Source organism: Bos grunniens, chromosome 7 (genome assembly GCF_055505025.1).
Source record: "Bos grunniens cultivar Pamir isolate PY7600 chromosome 7, Bosgru_T2T1.0, whole genome shotgun sequence".
In the NCBI taxonomy this organism is placed as follows: Eukaryota; Metazoa; Chordata; class Mammalia; order Artiodactyla; family Bovidae; genus Bos; species Bos grunniens.
The window spans coordinates 80,859,887-80,879,097 of record NC_141171.1 but is presented as its reverse complement, the minus strand read 5'-3'; the positions used below and the strand labels follow the sequence as shown (position 1 = coordinate 80,879,097).

Genomic DNA, 19,211 nt, shown 5'->3' with positions numbered 1-19,211 from the left:
TTTTTACACTATATACCATATATCTGTTTTACACAGTAAAATTTCATTTGTGATTCTTTAAATTATGTTATTCTACAGAAGTTCGAGTATAATTTAACTTTCTCTAGTTATCTCTGGATAGTGGATATGCCAAAGGGTGGTAAAGGGAGACTTTTTACTCTTTATTTTATACTCCTGCTCATTGGAAAAGATCCTGATGCTCAGAGGGATTGGGGGCAGGAGGAGAAGGGGACGACAGATGATGAGATGGCTGGATGGCATCACCAACTCGATGGACATGAGTTTGGGTGAACTTCGGGAGTTGGTGATGGACAGGGAGGCCTGGCGTGCTGCGATTCATGGGGTCACAAAGAGTCAGACACCACTGAGGGACTGAACTGACTGAACTGATACTGTTGTAATTTTGTAATATGAATGTGAATAATTTATACTTCTGGAGTTTTGGATTAAAAAAGTGGGCTAAACAAGTGCATCTAATTTCACTCTGTCTTGAAGCTATAGTCCAAGATTGTTTTAAAAGACATGAAACTTCAAGAATAATTAGGAGAAAAAACAAAAGCAATAATCTCTTAGAAGCTACAAAGTAAACAGACTAACGGTAATGTGACACAGAAGACTCTGGGTGCCTGAATCTTAAGCTTGCCATGAGGAAAACTAGGACTCAGCTCTAGTTACACCCAGAATCCTAAGACTCAGGAACTGGGGGCACAAGTTATCTTTGAAAGTGGAAGCTGGGGATTTGGGAGTGGAGAAAACAATTGGCTGAAAGTGACATACACAGCAATTAAATCCCTCAACCCCCTATTCCTCTTCATGTCACTAAAGGGCCACCGTTCTCCTACCCTACAAAGACTGTAGTGGACACCTGAACAACTGAGTCACCTTTCTGTACAGCAGAAATTAACACAACATTGTAAATCAACTATACTTCAATAAAAAATAATATTTTTAAATAATAATTCAGAAAAATTTCCTAGAACTTGGTTGCCAGATTGAAAAGCTCCAATACAAATGAATTAAAACACAACCGAATCACAGCTGATGATCATGAAATTTTAAAACACTGGAGACAAAAGACACAATCTTCCATTTCTAGAAGGAGAGAAAGAACCACCACCACAACAAAAAAATGTCACACAAAGAATCGGGAACCGGTACGACTTCAGACTGTTTAAAAATAATAGTAGAAGCTGTTGAAAAAGACAGCACAAAATTCTAAAGGAAAATAATTTACTACCTAGAATTTTACACTCAACCAAACTACCAATGAAATGTGAGAGCAAAACAAAGACATTTCCAGACATCAATATTTCAAAACTTACTCCTAATACCCTTTCTCAGGATGCCTCCAGAGAATGTACCCCACCAAAATGGAGGAATAAACCAAGAGGAAGTCATGAAGTACAGAAAACAGAAGATTCAATTCAAGGAAATAAAGGGAATCTTAAAAGATAGCTATTCAACAGGTATAGCAGGCAACAAGTCCAGGTTGGATCAGGTAGGAAGGCTCAAGAACATGAAATGAACAGAATATTTGATGAAAATGAATACCTTGAGATGAGAGGACAATGTAAGTTTAAGTTAATGGTAAGTACACACCATAAATAGTATATATGTGTGTATATATATATAATGCCTGAATGTTAAGACATATTTAGAAAGATAATTACTTATAAGAAATAAAGAAAACTGTACAAAAAAAAAGAAACTAGGTTCAACTGAACAAATGGTGAGTTCAGAATGTATCATAAAGCACCTCATCTCCAGAAAGGCCATGGCTCACTGGGAAAGATACATACAGGAAACTGCACTGTTTGTATAAATATGGAGCCTGGAAATAATTTATAGCCTAGAATTGAACTCAAGTCACTTAATGGTATAGTCTAATAAAAGTAAAGGGCCAAAAATAAACATTTTCAATAGAATTTCTGAATAATAATCTCATAATTATTGCAATTTGATAAGCAAAAAAGAAAAAAAAAAGGAATTGATTGTTCATGCTTAGATATGATATCAAATTTAAGTGAGCAAGAGAAATAAGGTGAAAGCCAGAAGTGCTTGCAACCAAGTCCTAAGTGCCCAGGGCAGGCTGCTCTCAAGAGTCACAAGAAAGCTGAGAATAAGGGTAAAACAGTTGCTCTTGAAGTCACTCATGTTCAACCCCATTTCTGGCAGCAAGCTTCTCTATGGAAGTGCTTGAGAATACATGCGCAAGTGCAGAGGCAGATCATCACAGGACTGGAAGAACCCCAACCTAAGCTCCACACTGAAAACATGGAGTTGGGCTTCTAGCAGTCTAAGTAAGAAATTAACTATGAAACCTACAAAGTCTGGAAACCCTCTCCTTTCAACATTTACTAAGTGCTACATCCTTAGCAGCTATGTATCATTTTCTTACAAAAGTTATTATAGTTATTGAACAGTTAATGTGAACTCCTATCACTAGCACTATTTTCTAAGATTTAAATTTGAAGTCTTACTATCAAAAGAAATGTTTATTTCAGAGTCGGCCCACTTGGTATCCTCTATTATTATCATCATAAAAATACCTATTTGTGCCTATTCCACGGCACTTTCCACACAGCCAGATGGCCTAAGCCTACCACTTCCACAATATTCAAGCAGTGTTCCTTAACATTTTCTGAATTTCACAAAATTGGCACAATCTGTACCCAGGATATCACTCACCATTTGGTGCATATAGCAGAAGCTTATTTAGAGTAATCTAATGATAAAGAATAGACATGTGTTTTATGGTATGTTCCAAGAGCCAGCTAACTAATCTATAAAAATGTGGTTTAAAGCATTCAGACTTCCTAAAGTTGGTCTATACCAAATCATTTCTAATCTTCCCTTTTCAAATCAATCCTTAGGCATATTCTTGTACAAACACTAAAACAGCAATAAAGGAACAACTTCTGAGTGAGTCACAAGTTTCATCAGTATAAGCTGAAAGTCTAAAAAGTCATTCCTGTTCTGCATATTGGTTACTTTTAAAAGAAATTAGATTGTATTCTGTATCATCTCACTTGGATGTGGAATCTAAAAAGCCAAACAAAAAAACCTGAATTAATAGATACAGAGCACATGTTAGGGGTTGTGGAACATGGTTATGTAGGCAAAATGGGTGAAGACGGTCAAAAGGTACAAACTTGCAGTTGTGAACTGAATAAGTCCTGGGGATGTAACGGCATGGCAACCACAGTTACTAATACTGAATTGTGTATATTTGAAAGTTGCTGAAGAGGAGATCTTAGGAGCTCTCTCTCATCAAGAGACAAAAAAGCTTTGCAACTTTACATAGTAAAGGATGCTAACTAGAGACTTATTGTGGTGATCATATATATTGAATCCTTATGTTATATACCTGAAACTAAAATAAAGTTGGATATCAATTATACCTCAGTTAAAAAAATTAGATTCTGACATTTACCAGAGTTTTAAACTTTTATAAGTACACAAACTTTATGCAAATATGCGAATAATAAAGTACAGTTTAAAGAGAAGCAGGAAGGCGTAATAGAAATCACCACAGTAATAAATGATGATGCCATCTTAATGCCACGGATACTATGATTCAGCTCTTTTGATTAGCCATTGATAATTTTTCAGCTTTGTTCCTATCTTCTTTTGAGAAAAACAAAAATCTCTAACATCTGTCAGTGAATCCTTTTTAGCAGTGAAGGCAATGTGTTTAGAGATCTGCTGCTTAATGAAGGGTAAAAAGCATGGATTATCAGCCACTGGGTCAAGGTCAAAAACAAAATAACAGATGGTATGTCATCCATTCTGTAACCTCAAAAATGGCAACCATAATACTTCCTACTACCGGAACAGCCTCTACTCTTGCCAACAAAACAGAAACTCAGCAACTTCCCTGGCCAGTCCAGCGGTTAAGATTTCACCTTCCAAGGCGGGGGGTATGGGCTGGATCTCTGGTTGGGGAGCTAAGATCTCACATGCCTCATGGCCACAAAACCAAAAGATAAAATAAAAACAGTATTGTAACAAATTTAGTAAAGACTTTAAACATAGTACACATCAAAAAAAATAATCTTGGGCTTCCCTGATGGCTCAGTCGTGAGGGGTTCTCCTGTCAATGCAAGAGACACAGGTTCAATCCCTAATCCAAAAAGATCCCACATGCTGCAGAGTAGCTAAGCCCATGCACCACAATTATCGAGCCTGTGCTCTAGACCCCAGGAGCCACAACTACGGAAGCCCACGCACCCTGCTCTGCAACGAGAAGCCACTACAATGAGAAGCCCGAGCACTGAAGCTAGACAGTAGCCCCTACTTGCGGCAACTAGAGAAAAGCCTATGCTGCAGCGAACACCCAGCACATTCCAAAATAAAAATAAGTAAATAAATATTTTTTAAAAAGTCTTGGGGGGGGAAAAAAAAACTCGAACACAGCGCATCAAGCAATGAAACAATAGATGCCAACCCCATAACCAAGGCCTACATTTTTTCCCTAGGGATCAGTATTTCCCAATTTTGACTTTTTCTTTCTTTTCAAATTTAGCTGAAGCATATGGAACAGTTACGTAAGTCCTCCTGGACACTGCAAGTATTTTCAGAGGCAGCAGTTATTATTCCAGTTAAACACTGTAAAGGAAAAAGCCTTAAAAAGGTAAAGGCTAATAGAAAATTGGTGACAACTAAGGTTTTTCCAGTAGTCATGTACGGATGTGAGAGTTGGACTATAAAGAAAGCTGAGCACTGAAGAACTGGTGCTTTTGAACTGTGGTGCTGGAGAAGACTCTTGAGAGTCCCTTGGACTGCAAAGAGATCAACCAGTCCATCCTAAAGGAGATCAGTCCTGAACATTCATTGGAAGGACTGATGCTGAAGCTGAAACTCCAATACTTTGGCCACCTGATGTGAAGAACCGACTCATTTGAAAAGATCCTGATGCTGGGAAAGATTGAAGGCAGGAGGAGAAGGGGACCACAGAGGATGAGAAGGTTGGATGGCATCACCAACTCTATAGACAAGAGTTTCAGTAAGCTCCGGGAGTTGGTGATGGACAGGGAAGCCTGGCGTGCTGCAGTCCATGGGGTCGCAAAGAGTCAGACACAACTGAGTGACTGAACTGAACTAAAAGTTTGGGCACATAAAAGCTATTCTAAAAAAATTATTAAATTGGCAAGGATTTACATTTGGGCAAAAAATAAAAGTTGCTTACATAGGGACAGCCAGGAAAAAAAGATTTAATAGTATTCAAAACTGCTGCTACATCAAAAATGGTAGTGTCCAAAAATGTAAGCCACTAAAACCCAGTCAAGGACCCTGGTTTAAATATGAATTCTGTCACTTATGAGCAAGTTATTAACCCTCCTCTTAGCATCATTTTAGCCAAGGTAATGCAAGCTGTCACAGCATTATATAAAGACAGAAATATACATAATTTCCCACCAGTAAGAAAGTAATAAACCTTCTCAACCTCACAAAGTTTTTTTTTTACAACAGAGTCTAACATATGTGAATGACTTCTGTAGTAGGTAAGACACTATAAAAAGTTTATTAACAATTACAAATATCACCAACTGATAATTTTTTAATTTTAGGCATATTTTGAAGATAAATTATTTATCTAACAACTCTCACTTGTTACTGTTATACGATTTAAACTGGAAACCTTGCTGCTGCTGCTAAGTCACTTCAGTCGTGTCCGACTCTGTGCGACCCTGTAGACGGCAGCCCACTAGGCTCCTCTGTCCCTGGGATTCTCCAGGCAAGAATACTGAAATGGGTTGCCATTTCCTTCTCCAATGCATGAAAGTGAAAAGTCAAAGTGAAGTCGCTCAGTCATGCTTGACTCTTAGCGACCCCATGGACTGGAGCCTACCAGGTTCCTCCTTCCATATGGGATTTTCCAGGCAAGAGTACTGGAGTGGGGTGCCATTGCCTTCTCCAAAACTGGAAAGCTTAGGTGATGAAAATCAAAATAATGTGTTTTACTTAGCTTCAATATCCAAACTTGTCTGCATATTAATAATACCACAAATATTTTACAAACAGATTTTTCCTTTGGGTAAGTCAAATAAGAAGTTGTTGTGAGGTCAAAAGAAATAAGGCATCTCTTCTTCAAGTAGCTAGTCTAAGTAAACTTCCTACTTTGATGATGGTCCATACTTTGAGGATGAAACAGGAGAATATCCTGTATTAGAACAGCCTCTATGTGTTGCTGTAGTTAACAGAAGTGGGCAAACAATGCAAAAATTGGAATAACCTCAGTTTGTGCAATTAAAATCTCTAAGGATTCTCTTATGTTATCTGTAAGATTTTACAAAATAAAATAACAATAAAGCTCTGTGATGTTTCCTATTAATATCTGGTATCCCCTGGTGGCTCAGAGGGTAAAGCATCTGCCTGCAATGAGGGAGGCCTGGATTTGATCCCTGGGTCACAAAGATCCCCTAGAGAAGGAAATGGCAACCCACTCCAGTACTCGTGCCTGGAAAATTCCATGGATGGAGGAGCCTGGTAGGCTACAGTCCATGGGATCACAAAAAGTCAGATGCAACTGAGCAACTTCACTCGATCCTCAAGCTGAAGAAAATTAACAATTTTAAAAGACGTGATTTCTATCACACTTACTTTTTTGTGATAAATGCTACAGAGTCCTCTCTCTATGTCAGGCAATTTACGTAGATGATTTTCTATCTGACCAAACACACTGGATTCTGAATGGAGAACTTCAGATACAGCATCAAGTCGAGCATTTATTTCCCTGTGGGAACAGAGAAATGGCAATTATCAGATAAGTTAGGAACTCAGAATGTAGGCATTTCCCACTCTAATGCCCAGTACTGTGACAGCAGCCACTTAGAAAAGCACAAAGGAGATTTCATCCGTACCTGCAGCCCTTCTCTGTCCCTTATCACTGGAATCAAAGACCAGGTACCACACTAGGAACATCATTAAACAGATGGGACAAAGATGGGCTCTGTAAGTTTTCCTTCCTCCAGAATAAGCACACAGACTACACTTCCCAGCCTCCCCTGCAGTGAGGTATAGCCATGTACCCAAGTTCTAGCCAATGAAATACATGTAGGAAGGATTACATCACTTCTAGTCATGGCCCATAAAACCTCCTGCAGTATTTCACATTCACTCTCTCCCCCTTTGCCAACTAGATGTTGAGCCCAGGGCTAGTCTGTGAGCCACCTCACCTGTTGACTCACAGCGTGAGTCTGTGAGTAAAGCAGAAAACCTTCCACCCCACATCTGCTATCAAATGAACTTTTCATTAGCAAAAAATAACCATTTCTTTTGTATTTAAACCAATGAGATGGAGAATTTGCTACTACTGTTTTTATTACCTGGCTAATAAATGGATCTACAGTGAGCAACTGGATTTTCTACTCTGATTGAAGTAGAGTAGTAGATGTACTAGAGTAGTACTAGTACATCTAGTAGATGTACTAGAGTAGATGTACTAGAGTAGTAGATGAAGTAGATGACTAACTGACCATCTCAGTCAAAAAACACTTCATTCAGCCAACCAGCTGCTTTGGGAGACATCTCAATGGTGGTAGCTGAACTGATCATATGCTTGATTGAAAGAGGTCTTAGGCACACTGAGCCTGGGCAGAGATTGGAAGCAGTAATAGAAAGGGCAGAGGATAAAACATTAGGACCTCAGGAAACTACATTCAATATCAGGTGATAAATTACATAGCAGAAAAGAATATGAAAAGAATGTGTGAGTGTGTGTGTGCGCATATATATATATATATAAAACTGAATCACCATACTGTACAGCAATAATTAACCCTATATTGTAATTCAACTACAATAAAAAATTAAAAAAAAAAAATCAGGAGACATGGGAGGCCAGGATTGCAACATTTTATCAATGGCTACACCTTAAGTAATGGGTCACTTGGAAAGAAATGGTGAGACTGTCAGCTCAACATGTAAACTTGACTAATGTGCCCCAAATGAGATAAAACCCATCCAGCACCTGCACATGTCAAAGGCCTATACTAGGTATAATGGCCATATGTGAAAAAACTGAAATAAGTAAACATATCTAGTAGAAAATGGGCCTTCGGTAAAAGTTCTTTTCGATAAATGAATGAATGACAACAAGCAAGCAAATGAAAAAAAGAACTGACATTTGGGGGGGAATGGGGACATCAGCTACTGAATGCACTCTATCAAAATTCTTTTGCTATCACACACACTGATGTAAAGGGCAGCCTGACATCAGAATCCTGCCTAGATGACTATTAAACTGTTTTACAATTAATTGAGAGTTTTTATCTTTCTTATCCCTATAACTAGGGTTCCCAGGTGGCTCAGTGGGTAAAGAATCCACCTGCAATGCAGAAGACACAGGAGATATGGGTTTGATTCCTGGGTCAGGAAGATCCCCTGGAGGAGGAAATGGCAACCCACTCCAATATTCTTGCCTGGAGAATCCCATGGACAGAGGAGCCTGACAGCCTCACAGTCCTTAGGATTGCAAAAGAGTCAGACACGACTGAAGTGACTCAACACAACACCATATCCCTATAACTATGCTGTGAAGTCAAGCTTGTTCACAAAGCAGAGGCTAACTTCAGGTATCATTTTTTGTTCCATTTTTCTCTAGCTCATCCTCTGCTGCATAGAACAGGCATTTGATGTCATGTGAAAAAGTAGAACAAGCCAGAATCTTGCAGACACACAGGCTGATTCTTCCATTCTCAATGCTGTGGCCTCTTAAATCTCCAGTTTTTTCCATTCTATTGCCTCTACACTAGTCTAAGGTAATATGACTTCTCACAAAGAGAAGTGTTCTACCAAAACAGCCTCCGAACTTTTCTCCTTATGTCCACCTCTGTCCCTTTTCCCAATCCATTCTCCACAGCACAGCCTGAGCAGTCTTCCTAGAACCCAAACCTGTTCATGCCTTACTTCTGCCTTAAGCTCATCAATGACTTGCCATTAATCTTAGATTCAAATCCAGGATCCTTAAATGCCCTGCTTACCTCACAAGTCTCATCTTAGATCACCTGTTACTCTTTTCCTCTCACTCTAAGTTTCAGTCGGACTGAACTTCTTCCAACATCTTGGTCACTCCAAGTTCTCTGACATTACGGCTTTCTCACCTGCTCCTCACTCTGCCTTGAAGACTGGTTTCCCTTTTCCTCCTGCCTACCACCTTCCACTTTGTTTGGCAAACTCCTTCTCATTCTTCCTCTGAAAGGGCTTTCTAGACTCACTAGAACTAGATTTCATCCTTTTCCATCCTTTTCCATACAACTCTGTTTTCTTTTTATAGTGAAACTTACAACCGTATTTACTTCTCCACTGTCTTCACTGCTCAACAGTAAGCTCAGTGAGTGTGAGGGTGTGTTTGTGATCAGTCATATCCTACTCTTTGCGACCCCATCGACTTGTAGCCTACCAGGCACCTCTACTCATGGGATTTTTCCAGGCAAGAATACTGGAGTGGGTTGCCATTTCCCCCTCCAGGGGATCTTCCCGACCTAGGGATTGAACTCACATCTCCTGAGTCTCCTACATTGGCAGACAGATTCTTCACCACTGAGCCACCTGGGAAGTCCTAAGCTCTGTGAGAATGGGGATCATTTCTCCAATAGCACAACTGATCACGATACATGCTCAATAAGTAGCTGCTGAAATCAATTGAATTTCGAAGACTACATATAAAATAAACCAAGATGAGGTGAAAAAATTAAATTAAGATTGTTAGGGTAAAACATTGATTTATTTTATCACAACGTTTACCCCAAAATGCTATACAAATATAAAGTTTTATTTTAATAGCTCACTCCTGCACAAATGAAAGAAGACACCAACTGAAATAGACTAAGTTGATGCTGCAGATGGTATGAGGACAGATAAAATAATGCCATCTGTGAATGTATAAGACAGCCAGATAGCTCCTCTTTCAAAAATTATAAAGGTTGTCTGAGATACGGAAAGATAAAAGCAAAAGACTTAAATCATATTTATGAAGTCTTCCAAAAGCCTTTTTCAAAAAATATTTTCTTGGAAAATATACAGGTAGTGGCTTTTATTTTAGCATTGTGACAGCAAAGACAAAACCTTGTTCTGAATCATTTTCACATTAACCCAGGCTTCACTTGTTAGGGAGGTTAACAGCTCGGAGGTAAAGAGCTTGAGCGAAGAAGAGAAATAACCTCAGTTCAAATCCAGGTTCTTTCATTTACCAGTTATTTAGACTTGCCCTAGCTTCTCCATCTATAAAATGGGAATAATAATGGTCCCTAACTCATATAGAATTGTTATAAGAATTCAATGAAATAATACATATTAAGCACTTAGCAGACTGCCTGACACACAATAGCTACTCAATACTTGTTGGCTGTTACCCCACTATTATTACAGACACCTTTGGTGGTGGTGTAGTCACTCAGTCTTGTCCTACTCTTTGCAACCCTATGGACTGTAGCCTGCCAGGGTCCTCTGTCCATGGGATTTTCCAGGCAAGAATACTGGAGCGGGTAGCCATTTCCTTCTCTAGGGGAACTTCCCGACCCAGGGATTGAACTCTGGTCTCCTCTACTGCAGGTAGTCTCCTGCATTGCAGGCAGATTTCTTTAGCAAATGAGCCACCAGGGAAGCCACAGACACCTTTATTTGGTTATGAAATTTGTTTGGTAGGTACCACAAAGAACAGCACAGGGGAGGGAGAAACAACACCCAAAACCTAAGCTGGGATATAACTATGTTTAGACAAGCCTCTAGGCATAGATATACAAAATGGTATTTTGTGCAAAGTGAACAAGAAAGGATTACACAAGAAAGGCCAGTCCTAGCATCTTAAGTGCTAAATCTGACTGGCAGTAGTGACCTGAAGTACTGTGCTGAGACCTGATAGGAGGTACATTGAGAAACAATGCCATAAACGTCTACCCCAGTCAGGGAGAACTGGAGAGGGTGTGAGGCAGTATTTATCGTGAATTTCTCATCACTGGGGCAGCCATACTTCCACTTTTAACTCCAATAAGCAGATCAGAAGGCAAATCAGTAAAAATGACCTCCAATCAGGTTTTTTGATGTATCTCAGAACTGTTCTCTAATTGGCGGGTATAAGACTTTCTAAATAACTGTAATAAAATAATTGGTCAGACCACCAGAATAGAAAACAATTATTTTGGTGCAATGAGTGTGCTCAATCGCTCAGTCATGTGACTCTCTGCAACCCTTTGGACTGTATAGCCCAACAGGCTCCTCTGACCATGGGATTTTTCAGGCAAGAATACTGAAATGGGTTGCCATTTCCTCCTGCAGGGAATCTTCCTGACACAGGGATCAAACGTGTGTCTCCTGCATTGCAAGGTGGATTCTTTATTGCTGAAGTATCAGGGAACCAGTCAGTGAGAGAGATCAACAAAACAGGAAATAGCACTGCCAATTAAATGATGATAAATATATTATTCTTCCAAGATATCCTATGATACTCTACAATTGATCATACGACAGGATACATTCTAAACAAATGAAAAAGAGAACACCTGGGTCATTCATTTCATTCCATATGACAAAAAAAATAGTGAATCTAAGGTCCTGGAGATGACAGAGATTCTCCTTTATCACCAAAGATCCAACAAGTAAATGTGGGTGTCACTAGAGTCCTTCACATTTGAAAACCAATGGAGTGATGACGTTAGTAGCTGCTGTGTGGGGCTGTCACTGAAACACAGTGTATCACCTACAGCCACTGCCACAGTAAGGACAAGTGATCAGTCTGTACCTACGGGTTGCTATTTGTGGAAGATGCCTCTATTATTCTAATATAAGTTTATTTGGAGGGAAAGAGATAAACTACTGGGGAAAAGGTGGGGGTGTTTTGGTAGTTTGTTCTAATTTTTTACTGAAAGGTTAGCTCTAAAAGATAATATAAAATGAATAAATTAAATTCAGACATTAACACATTGGTCATACAATATGGCTAAATCAACTACCTAAACAGCTTTCTGGTAGAAAGAAACATGAGTCATAGGCCTTCTCCTAGGGCCTAACCATCATTACTTGAATCTACCTAGCTTTGCCGTTCACATACACTATTCACTTATTCACTCAATGAACAATTACTGAGTGTTTATAAAGCACCAATTGCATACATAGAAGAAGTAGGGACTTCCCTGGTGGTCCAGGGGCTAACACTCGGCACTCCAAACGCAGGGGGCCTAGGTTTGATCCTTGGATAGGGAACTAGATCCCACATGCTGCAACTAAAGACCCCACACGCTGCAACAAAGACTGAAGACCCACATGCCCTAAGACCCAGCACAGTTAAATTAAAAAAAAAAAAAAAAAACAGAAGATGGAGAGTGAAAGTGTAACAGTAGGAGCTAGAAAACAGAACAGGAACTTGGTCACGGGAATAATGCAGGCCACACAGGAGCTCTGACTTAGTCCTGAGAGCAAGGGGAGTCAACGGCTAATTTTGACAAGGACACAAGGACAGTAGCAGGAAGACTGCTTAGAAGGAAGCTTCAGGAATCCAGTGGCACTGATGATCTAAACCCAAGTAGAGGATATACCAGTGCAAAGAGCACATAGTTTAAAAACATATTATAGAGGTAAAGTAAACAGGAATTGTGACGGATTATACAGGGAGGGGGAGAGGAGAAAAGGAGGAATAACTTCTTTCTGAGAGGTAATGAGAGGTAGTAAGATGCCATCTGCAAACATCATGCTCAAAACCTTACAGACCATAAAAGAAAGGGTTTATTTACGAAATTACATTGTAAAGAGCTATTCTGAATATTTACTTAGTTGCAAACTGTAAATCACCCAACCAGTTTTTAAGGATTTTTATTACTCATATTCAAAAGAGGCATCATTTTACCAAGAGACAATTTACCCCTTTCAGAATATTAGACAAAACAATTTCCTGACAGCTGCCTTCCATTATTGGTTCAGGCCACAAACCTAAGCCATTGAAAAGAGCATGAAAGGTGATTTCTGTTTTTGACAATAATGGGAATGGGTACTTCCAGACCATCCCTCCCATTGGGGACAATTTAAAAAGCCAAACAAAACATAAAAACATGTTGTCACAAGTATCAAAGGACTAACAAAATGGTAAGAAAAAACTATCAAAATGAAAACAAGAACCCAAATAAATAATCCAGCAGTCAACACTACTTTTGCACTAAAAAGATATGCCAGAAGAATCTTCTGCAAAAATGAGCTGGCCTCATAGTAAGGGTAAATTTGTAGTCTAGGTTAGTATCATTTGGATGAACTGAAACATGTCAAAACTGAACTTAAATTAAGACAGTCCCAGACTGGTAATACCACCAGTATTGTGGTAATACCACAAAAATCTGGCAAAAGCAAACAAAAATATTCTTTAGGAGAAGGTACCTTCACGTTAGTACTCGTATTATTTATTTAATTGAAGTACAGTTGACATCAACTATATTGTGTTAGTCTCAGAGGTAAAGTGATTCAAGTTTTTTTTTCATATTATGTTTCATTATAAATTATTACAAAATATTAAATATAATTCTATTTATATATATAATATTTATATATATATATATAATGCTATCAAACCTTTCCCTTTGGTAACCATAAGTTTGCTTTCTATGAGTCTGTTTCTCCTTTACATATACATTCATCCGTATGGTGTTTAGATTACACATACATGTAACATCATACAGTATTTGTCACTACATATAATATTCTCTAGGTCCATTCATATTGGTGAAAATGGCAATATAATATTTCATTCTTTTTTATGACAGAGTAACATTCCATTATTTATGTGTGTGTGTGTGTGTGGCCCATATGGTAAAGAATCCACCTGCAATGCAGGAGACCTGGGTTTGATCCCTGGGTTGGGAAGATCCCCTGGAGGAGGGCATGGCAACCAACTCCAGTATTCTTGCCTGGAGAATCCCCATGGACAGAGAAGCCTGGGTGGGGGCTATAGTCCATGGGGTCACAAAGAGCTGGATACGAATGACTGACTAAGCACAAACACAAGCACCAGTGTGTGCGTGTGTGTGTGTGTGTGTGTGTGTGTGTGTGTATACACACCACATCTTCTTATGCCAGCTGTCTGCTGATGGACATTTGGGTTGTTTCCATATCTTGGCTACTGTAAACAGTGTTGCTCTCTCAAGTTATTGTTAAAAACAAATTTTCAAATAATATAATTCGTACACAAAGATAATCAAGTGTTCATGTATAAAAAGAAGCCAGATGAGTAAGAATCAAGAGAAGCAACAGACAATAGAAAGAGGCTACATACTACCAAGCTTCGTGGGGTTTGGGGCTGAATGATAAAAAAATACTCAAAAAATTCAAAAGACATTGTGAAAAGAAAGCAGATGAAGAACAGAATAGGTAGGGAAAATAGAACTTAAATCAGTTATGTAATTTCCATTGCTTTACAGTTGATCTTTCTTTGCTCCCTTGACCTCTATAGGATTTTTATCTCTGATTTAGAATCATACATAGTTTCATTGTAATTTAGGAAAATGTGGATTTCTTGTTTGTTTTCAATTGCACTTTGGATTCAACTGTGCTTCCTAAACCTAAAGATTCACATCTTTCATGAAATGTGAGAAACTCTCATCTTTCATTTCTTTGAACACTGTCTCTCTTTTCCTATTCTCTCTCATTTCCTTCTACTGGAAATATGATGAGGATTATGTTAGACCACCTAATTTTTTATTTGTCTTTTAGTCTCTTTTATCTTTGCTCATACTATCTCTCTGTGCTACACTCTGGGTAATTTCTTTAGATAATATCTTGGATTTCAGTTATTTCATCTACACTGGTCTAACTCACCAATTGTTTCTTTTCTTTTTTTTGGAAACTATTACTTTAGTAAGGAATCCACTTCCATGACTCATGAAGCTCAGGCTGAGTTAACAGAGATGAGTTCTGAGATAATGACACTCCACTCTGACCTTCTCTCTCTTCCTCTGTTTGAGCAGGCAGATAGCTAAAGAAAACAGAGAAAGGGGGGTGCAGGCCAAATTGCAGGAGACATACATCTTATCAACAATGGGAGTCTTTTGGCATACAAAGAAAAGAAGGAACCTCTGGACTGACATGAAACCACACATTTTGGGGTGATAAGTGTCCTGGAGGCCGACAGAGAAAGATAGGAAAAGGAGGGAAGCTCTGGCATCTGAATGTAATCTTTTGCTCATCATGGTCTTATTACAGTAAAATTAGCCTTGAAGATAAGAAGTTCTCATCATGCAGTGATACCGTGATACTTCTGATCAAGACTAAATAAGGACAAAAATCCCCCCTCGCCTCAGGAAGGTGGAGCTGGGATGAAAATCAGAGTATACAACTCCAAACCCCTCCCTCCCCAATGAATATTCTGCTCCTTCATTTCTATGCCTCATATAACTGCAATGCCAAACAAACTCAGTGCAGCTACTCACCTGAGACTGCCCACTGTCCACTTAATAAATTCTCGCTTTGCTTCCCTGACCTCTCTGTCTTGTCTCTGAATTCTTTCTGCAACCTAATAAGAACTTGCTCCCCAGTAACACCTCAACTGAAAACCCAGACTCATGAAGCCTCAATCCCTGCCCCTCTATTCCTAGAAGATGCCAAAGCCAACTATGTAAAAGGTTTTTTCAGAGGAGGAGACGACTTTTGTCCTCCCAGAAGAAAAACCCTCTGCTTTGCTTTATGAGGCAGGTAGCAATCCCAAACCATGGAAAGGCTGGGACCTGCACAGGCCTCAATCCTACCCACTGTTTATATTAATAAAAGCTACATGGAGTTGTTTTTAAAAATCAATCTGATTTCTTCTGATGGTATTTTTGTGCTGTGCTCATGTTTTGATTCCCTTTTGTGTTTCTTTTAATTTGGTGGTTCAATATTCATCTTTCTAATCTCACTATCTAAAGGTCTTGGGATTCTGTCTAGTGTTTATAACTTCCACTAACTCACACTCATGGGTACTTGTTTCCCCACATCTTTTGTAATTATGGTTTATGAACTTATGGCAGAGTTTTCTCTTTGAAATTCCTAGGAGGCCTAGATGAGAGTGTACATCTTCAGGGAGGATCTGTATTTGTTTTTACTAGGAACCATAAGGCATGATGGGACAATTATAAATAAGTTTCACAACTTGGAGACTGCCAGACCACAGGGATAAGACGAATCAGAATAATAAACCTGGGTGTAAGGTTGGCCTGTTATATATTCTTGGAAACTTGGCAACTACAGAACAAAGCAGAGACCAGCTCAAGGTTCCTGCACAGAAGCATCCCAAAAGATGCTGGTTAAACCATACGCAATAACAGGGCAGACATTTGGATAAGAGGCTTTTAGGGTCACTTTTTCTTGGTGGCAGCAAAACCCCTCTCCACTTTCACTCACGTCCACATAGCAAAGGTGAAGAGGCAGGGGGTCAACACCCATCAATCACAGCCCCCAGGTAGGCTTCACCCACCACTCTTCCATCCCATTTGTGAGCAGTACTGTGTCTCACTGGACTGAGTAAGATTAGAGTCACCACATGTGAATGTTTGTAAGCAGACTCATGGATCATGGGAAACCACAAAGAATAAATAGGGCCTTCTCATGTAGTTAATTTCAGGAAGTTCCAGAGTTAAAAATGGCACTTAGTCTTGCTAAAATAAATGAAATGTTAAGTGGAGCAAACATATAATATTCTATTACTTTGTCACTTAGACTAGGGCTATGTGGCACTAGCGGTAAAGAACCTGCCTGCCAGTGCAGGAGACCTAAAAGACACAGGTTCGATCCCTGGGTGGGGAAGATCCCCTGGAGTAGGAAATGACAACCCACTTCAGTATTCTTGCCTGGAGAATCCCATGGACAGAGGAGCCTGACGGGCTACAGTTTATGCGGTCACAAAGAGTCAGACACGACTGAAGCGACTTAGTATGCACGTATGCATATGAATTAGAGATACAAACGCTAATACCCCAAACATAAGGGTTTACCAAAATAAAAGTCATTTAATTACTCAAGAGAAGGTTCAAGAGGGAAGGGACATGTATACCTATAGCTGATTCATGTTAATGTATGGCAGAAACCAATACAATATTGTAAAGCAATTATCCTCCATTAAAAATAAATAAATTTTAAAAATTATTCAAGAGAATTAACTATCAGTAAAATATACTTAGTGCTCTAGAAAATTACACAGAAATCTAGTCCCAGACCTACTTCCTAATACCAACAAGCTTCAATTTTCTTAAATATTTATGTGATTTAAATTCCAAGAATACTTAGCATGCTTAATTCTCTTAAGCAGCTTTCTAAAAATCTAACTGAATTATAAAAGTATTCTTCATTTGTTCTAACTACATTATTGAGCTAGATAGTGAAGAGCAAGCATTTTATTTTAGGTATTAAAGTTTCCTTCACTTTCAGCTCCTCCTCACTAGAAGATTATACCTTGGTCAAATTAGATTAGAAGCTCCTTGAGAATAGGAACACTGTCTTGTCATTGAGATTAAATCATACAAAATTTTAAAAACCTATTTTATACTACTAAGTGTTAATGGGCACCTGGGCAATCAGAACAGAAAGCTGAGCTTCCTAAATCCCCAGGATTGGGTCAAGTTAAAGCATTAAATTAAAGAGAAAGGTTGTGATCCAAGCCTGACCACAGACAATGACAATGCTCAACTGCTAATGGTTGTATGATTCTGAGAAAGACGCACACAGGGACCCCCACCTACTCACCAGTAGCCCTTGCACATTCTCCAAAATCCTAACTACAGCTACACAAAAGACACAACGCATGAAGCACCAGATTCCGGAGAACTGATGGGGACATATACTGGACAGCTGACAACAGGGGCACATAGCCTCCTTCCTTTCACCACTGGAAGCCCCGAGCCAGGACTGACTTCCCATCTTTCTAAAACAAGATGAGGTGAAAAGTAAAAGCTCTGGAGTCTAACATGGGCTTTCCAGACAGATGGGCTTGAGTTTGCATCTCACTGTCACCTGATCAGGATGGTGGTGAAGGGGCGGTAGCAGTACCATTTAAAAAAATATATATGTATATGTGTATATGTATATTTTCTCCATATTATTACTTTCTAAAAATAAAACACTGCAAACACACAGAAAACACTCCTCCATCCATTTTTCTTTCTCTTTCTTCTCTTCCCAGAAGTAACCACTTTCCTGATGTTATTAAACATCCTTTCTACTTCTTGTACTTATATTTCTGCCACTTATGTCTGAAACCTGAAACAACAAACGGTATTACTGTGTGTTACAACATTTAGATAAATAGGTTATCATGTCCTATGTCATAAACATTATTTTTATGAGAGTTATCCATGTTAAAACATGTAGACTCAACTCATCCATTTTAACTGCTATCCCGTATTCTAACGTATGACCAGGTAACTATTTTAGCACTCTCCTCCTAATAGCCAGGTTGCTTCCAATTTTGGGGTATTATAAAGTCCACAGCCACTTGACTGTGTGACTGACGCCAGGATCCACACTAACCCTTTATGCAGACCGTCTCATTTGGTCCTCATAACACCACTACAGGGTAGGTGGTGCAATTTCCATTTTACAAGTGAAGAAACTAAAGTGTTCAAAAGTTCGTAACTTGTCCCAAGTGACAGAAATGCGGGAGCAAATCTGAACTCAAGCTCTAGTGTCTCATTTGCTCCAAAACTGTGCTTTCAGATATGCCTGTGTGCTTTGCTGGATAATCTTGGATAATGAACCTGAATGTCACTTTTTCTCATCTATAAAACAAAAGCAGTAACCGCTGCCATCTTCTATGCTTTGATCCTTTTGAGTTTTCATCTCCTACTTCCCCCACATAGACACTGGTACAGAGTGGAACAGACCAGAACTCACCTCTCAAGCCTCAGCACTTCCCTCCTCCCACCTTGGCTACTCTTCTTTTCTCAACTCTTAGATCTGGACATCTCCTTTCTAGCAAAATACTTTCCTTTCTTTTTTTAAAAAAATAAAGTTTCCTTTTCATCTCTAAAATCAATCTAAACATTTTGCATAAATACCTACACCTGGACAGATACAATCCAGAATGTTTTTCAAAGGTAAGGAAGATGAAAGATTTTTCAGAGTCCTGTACTACAGGCATAAAATTACAGAACGTTTGCAATTTACAAATTCAGTGTTCTCTACCATCTCACTTCAGATGTTGAATAAAAATGTGTGACACATTTAAATGATAATCAAAACACTTGTTTCCATTCAAGAGATGA

General features: G+C 38.9%; 1 protein-coding gene across 7 annotated transcripts in view; it reads right to left on the bottom strand.

Moving 5' to 3' along the window:
* MSH3 (mutS homolog 3) overlaps positions 1 to 19,211 on the bottom strand; it is a 183,182-nt gene that overhangs the window by 92,559 nt on the left and 71,412 nt on the right. For all 7 annotated transcript variants that reach the window (XR_015168006.1, XR_015168007.1, XR_015168008.1 and 4 more), the window contains one exon: positions 6,604 to 6,736. Coding sequence is in view for 4 of the 7 variants with exons in the window: in XM_086412793.1 (XP_086268919.1) it covers positions 6,604 to 6,736 (133 nt within the window). In the remaining 3 variants the exon portion in view is untranslated. The remainder of the gene's footprint in view (positions 1 to 6,603; positions 6,737 to 19,211) is intronic.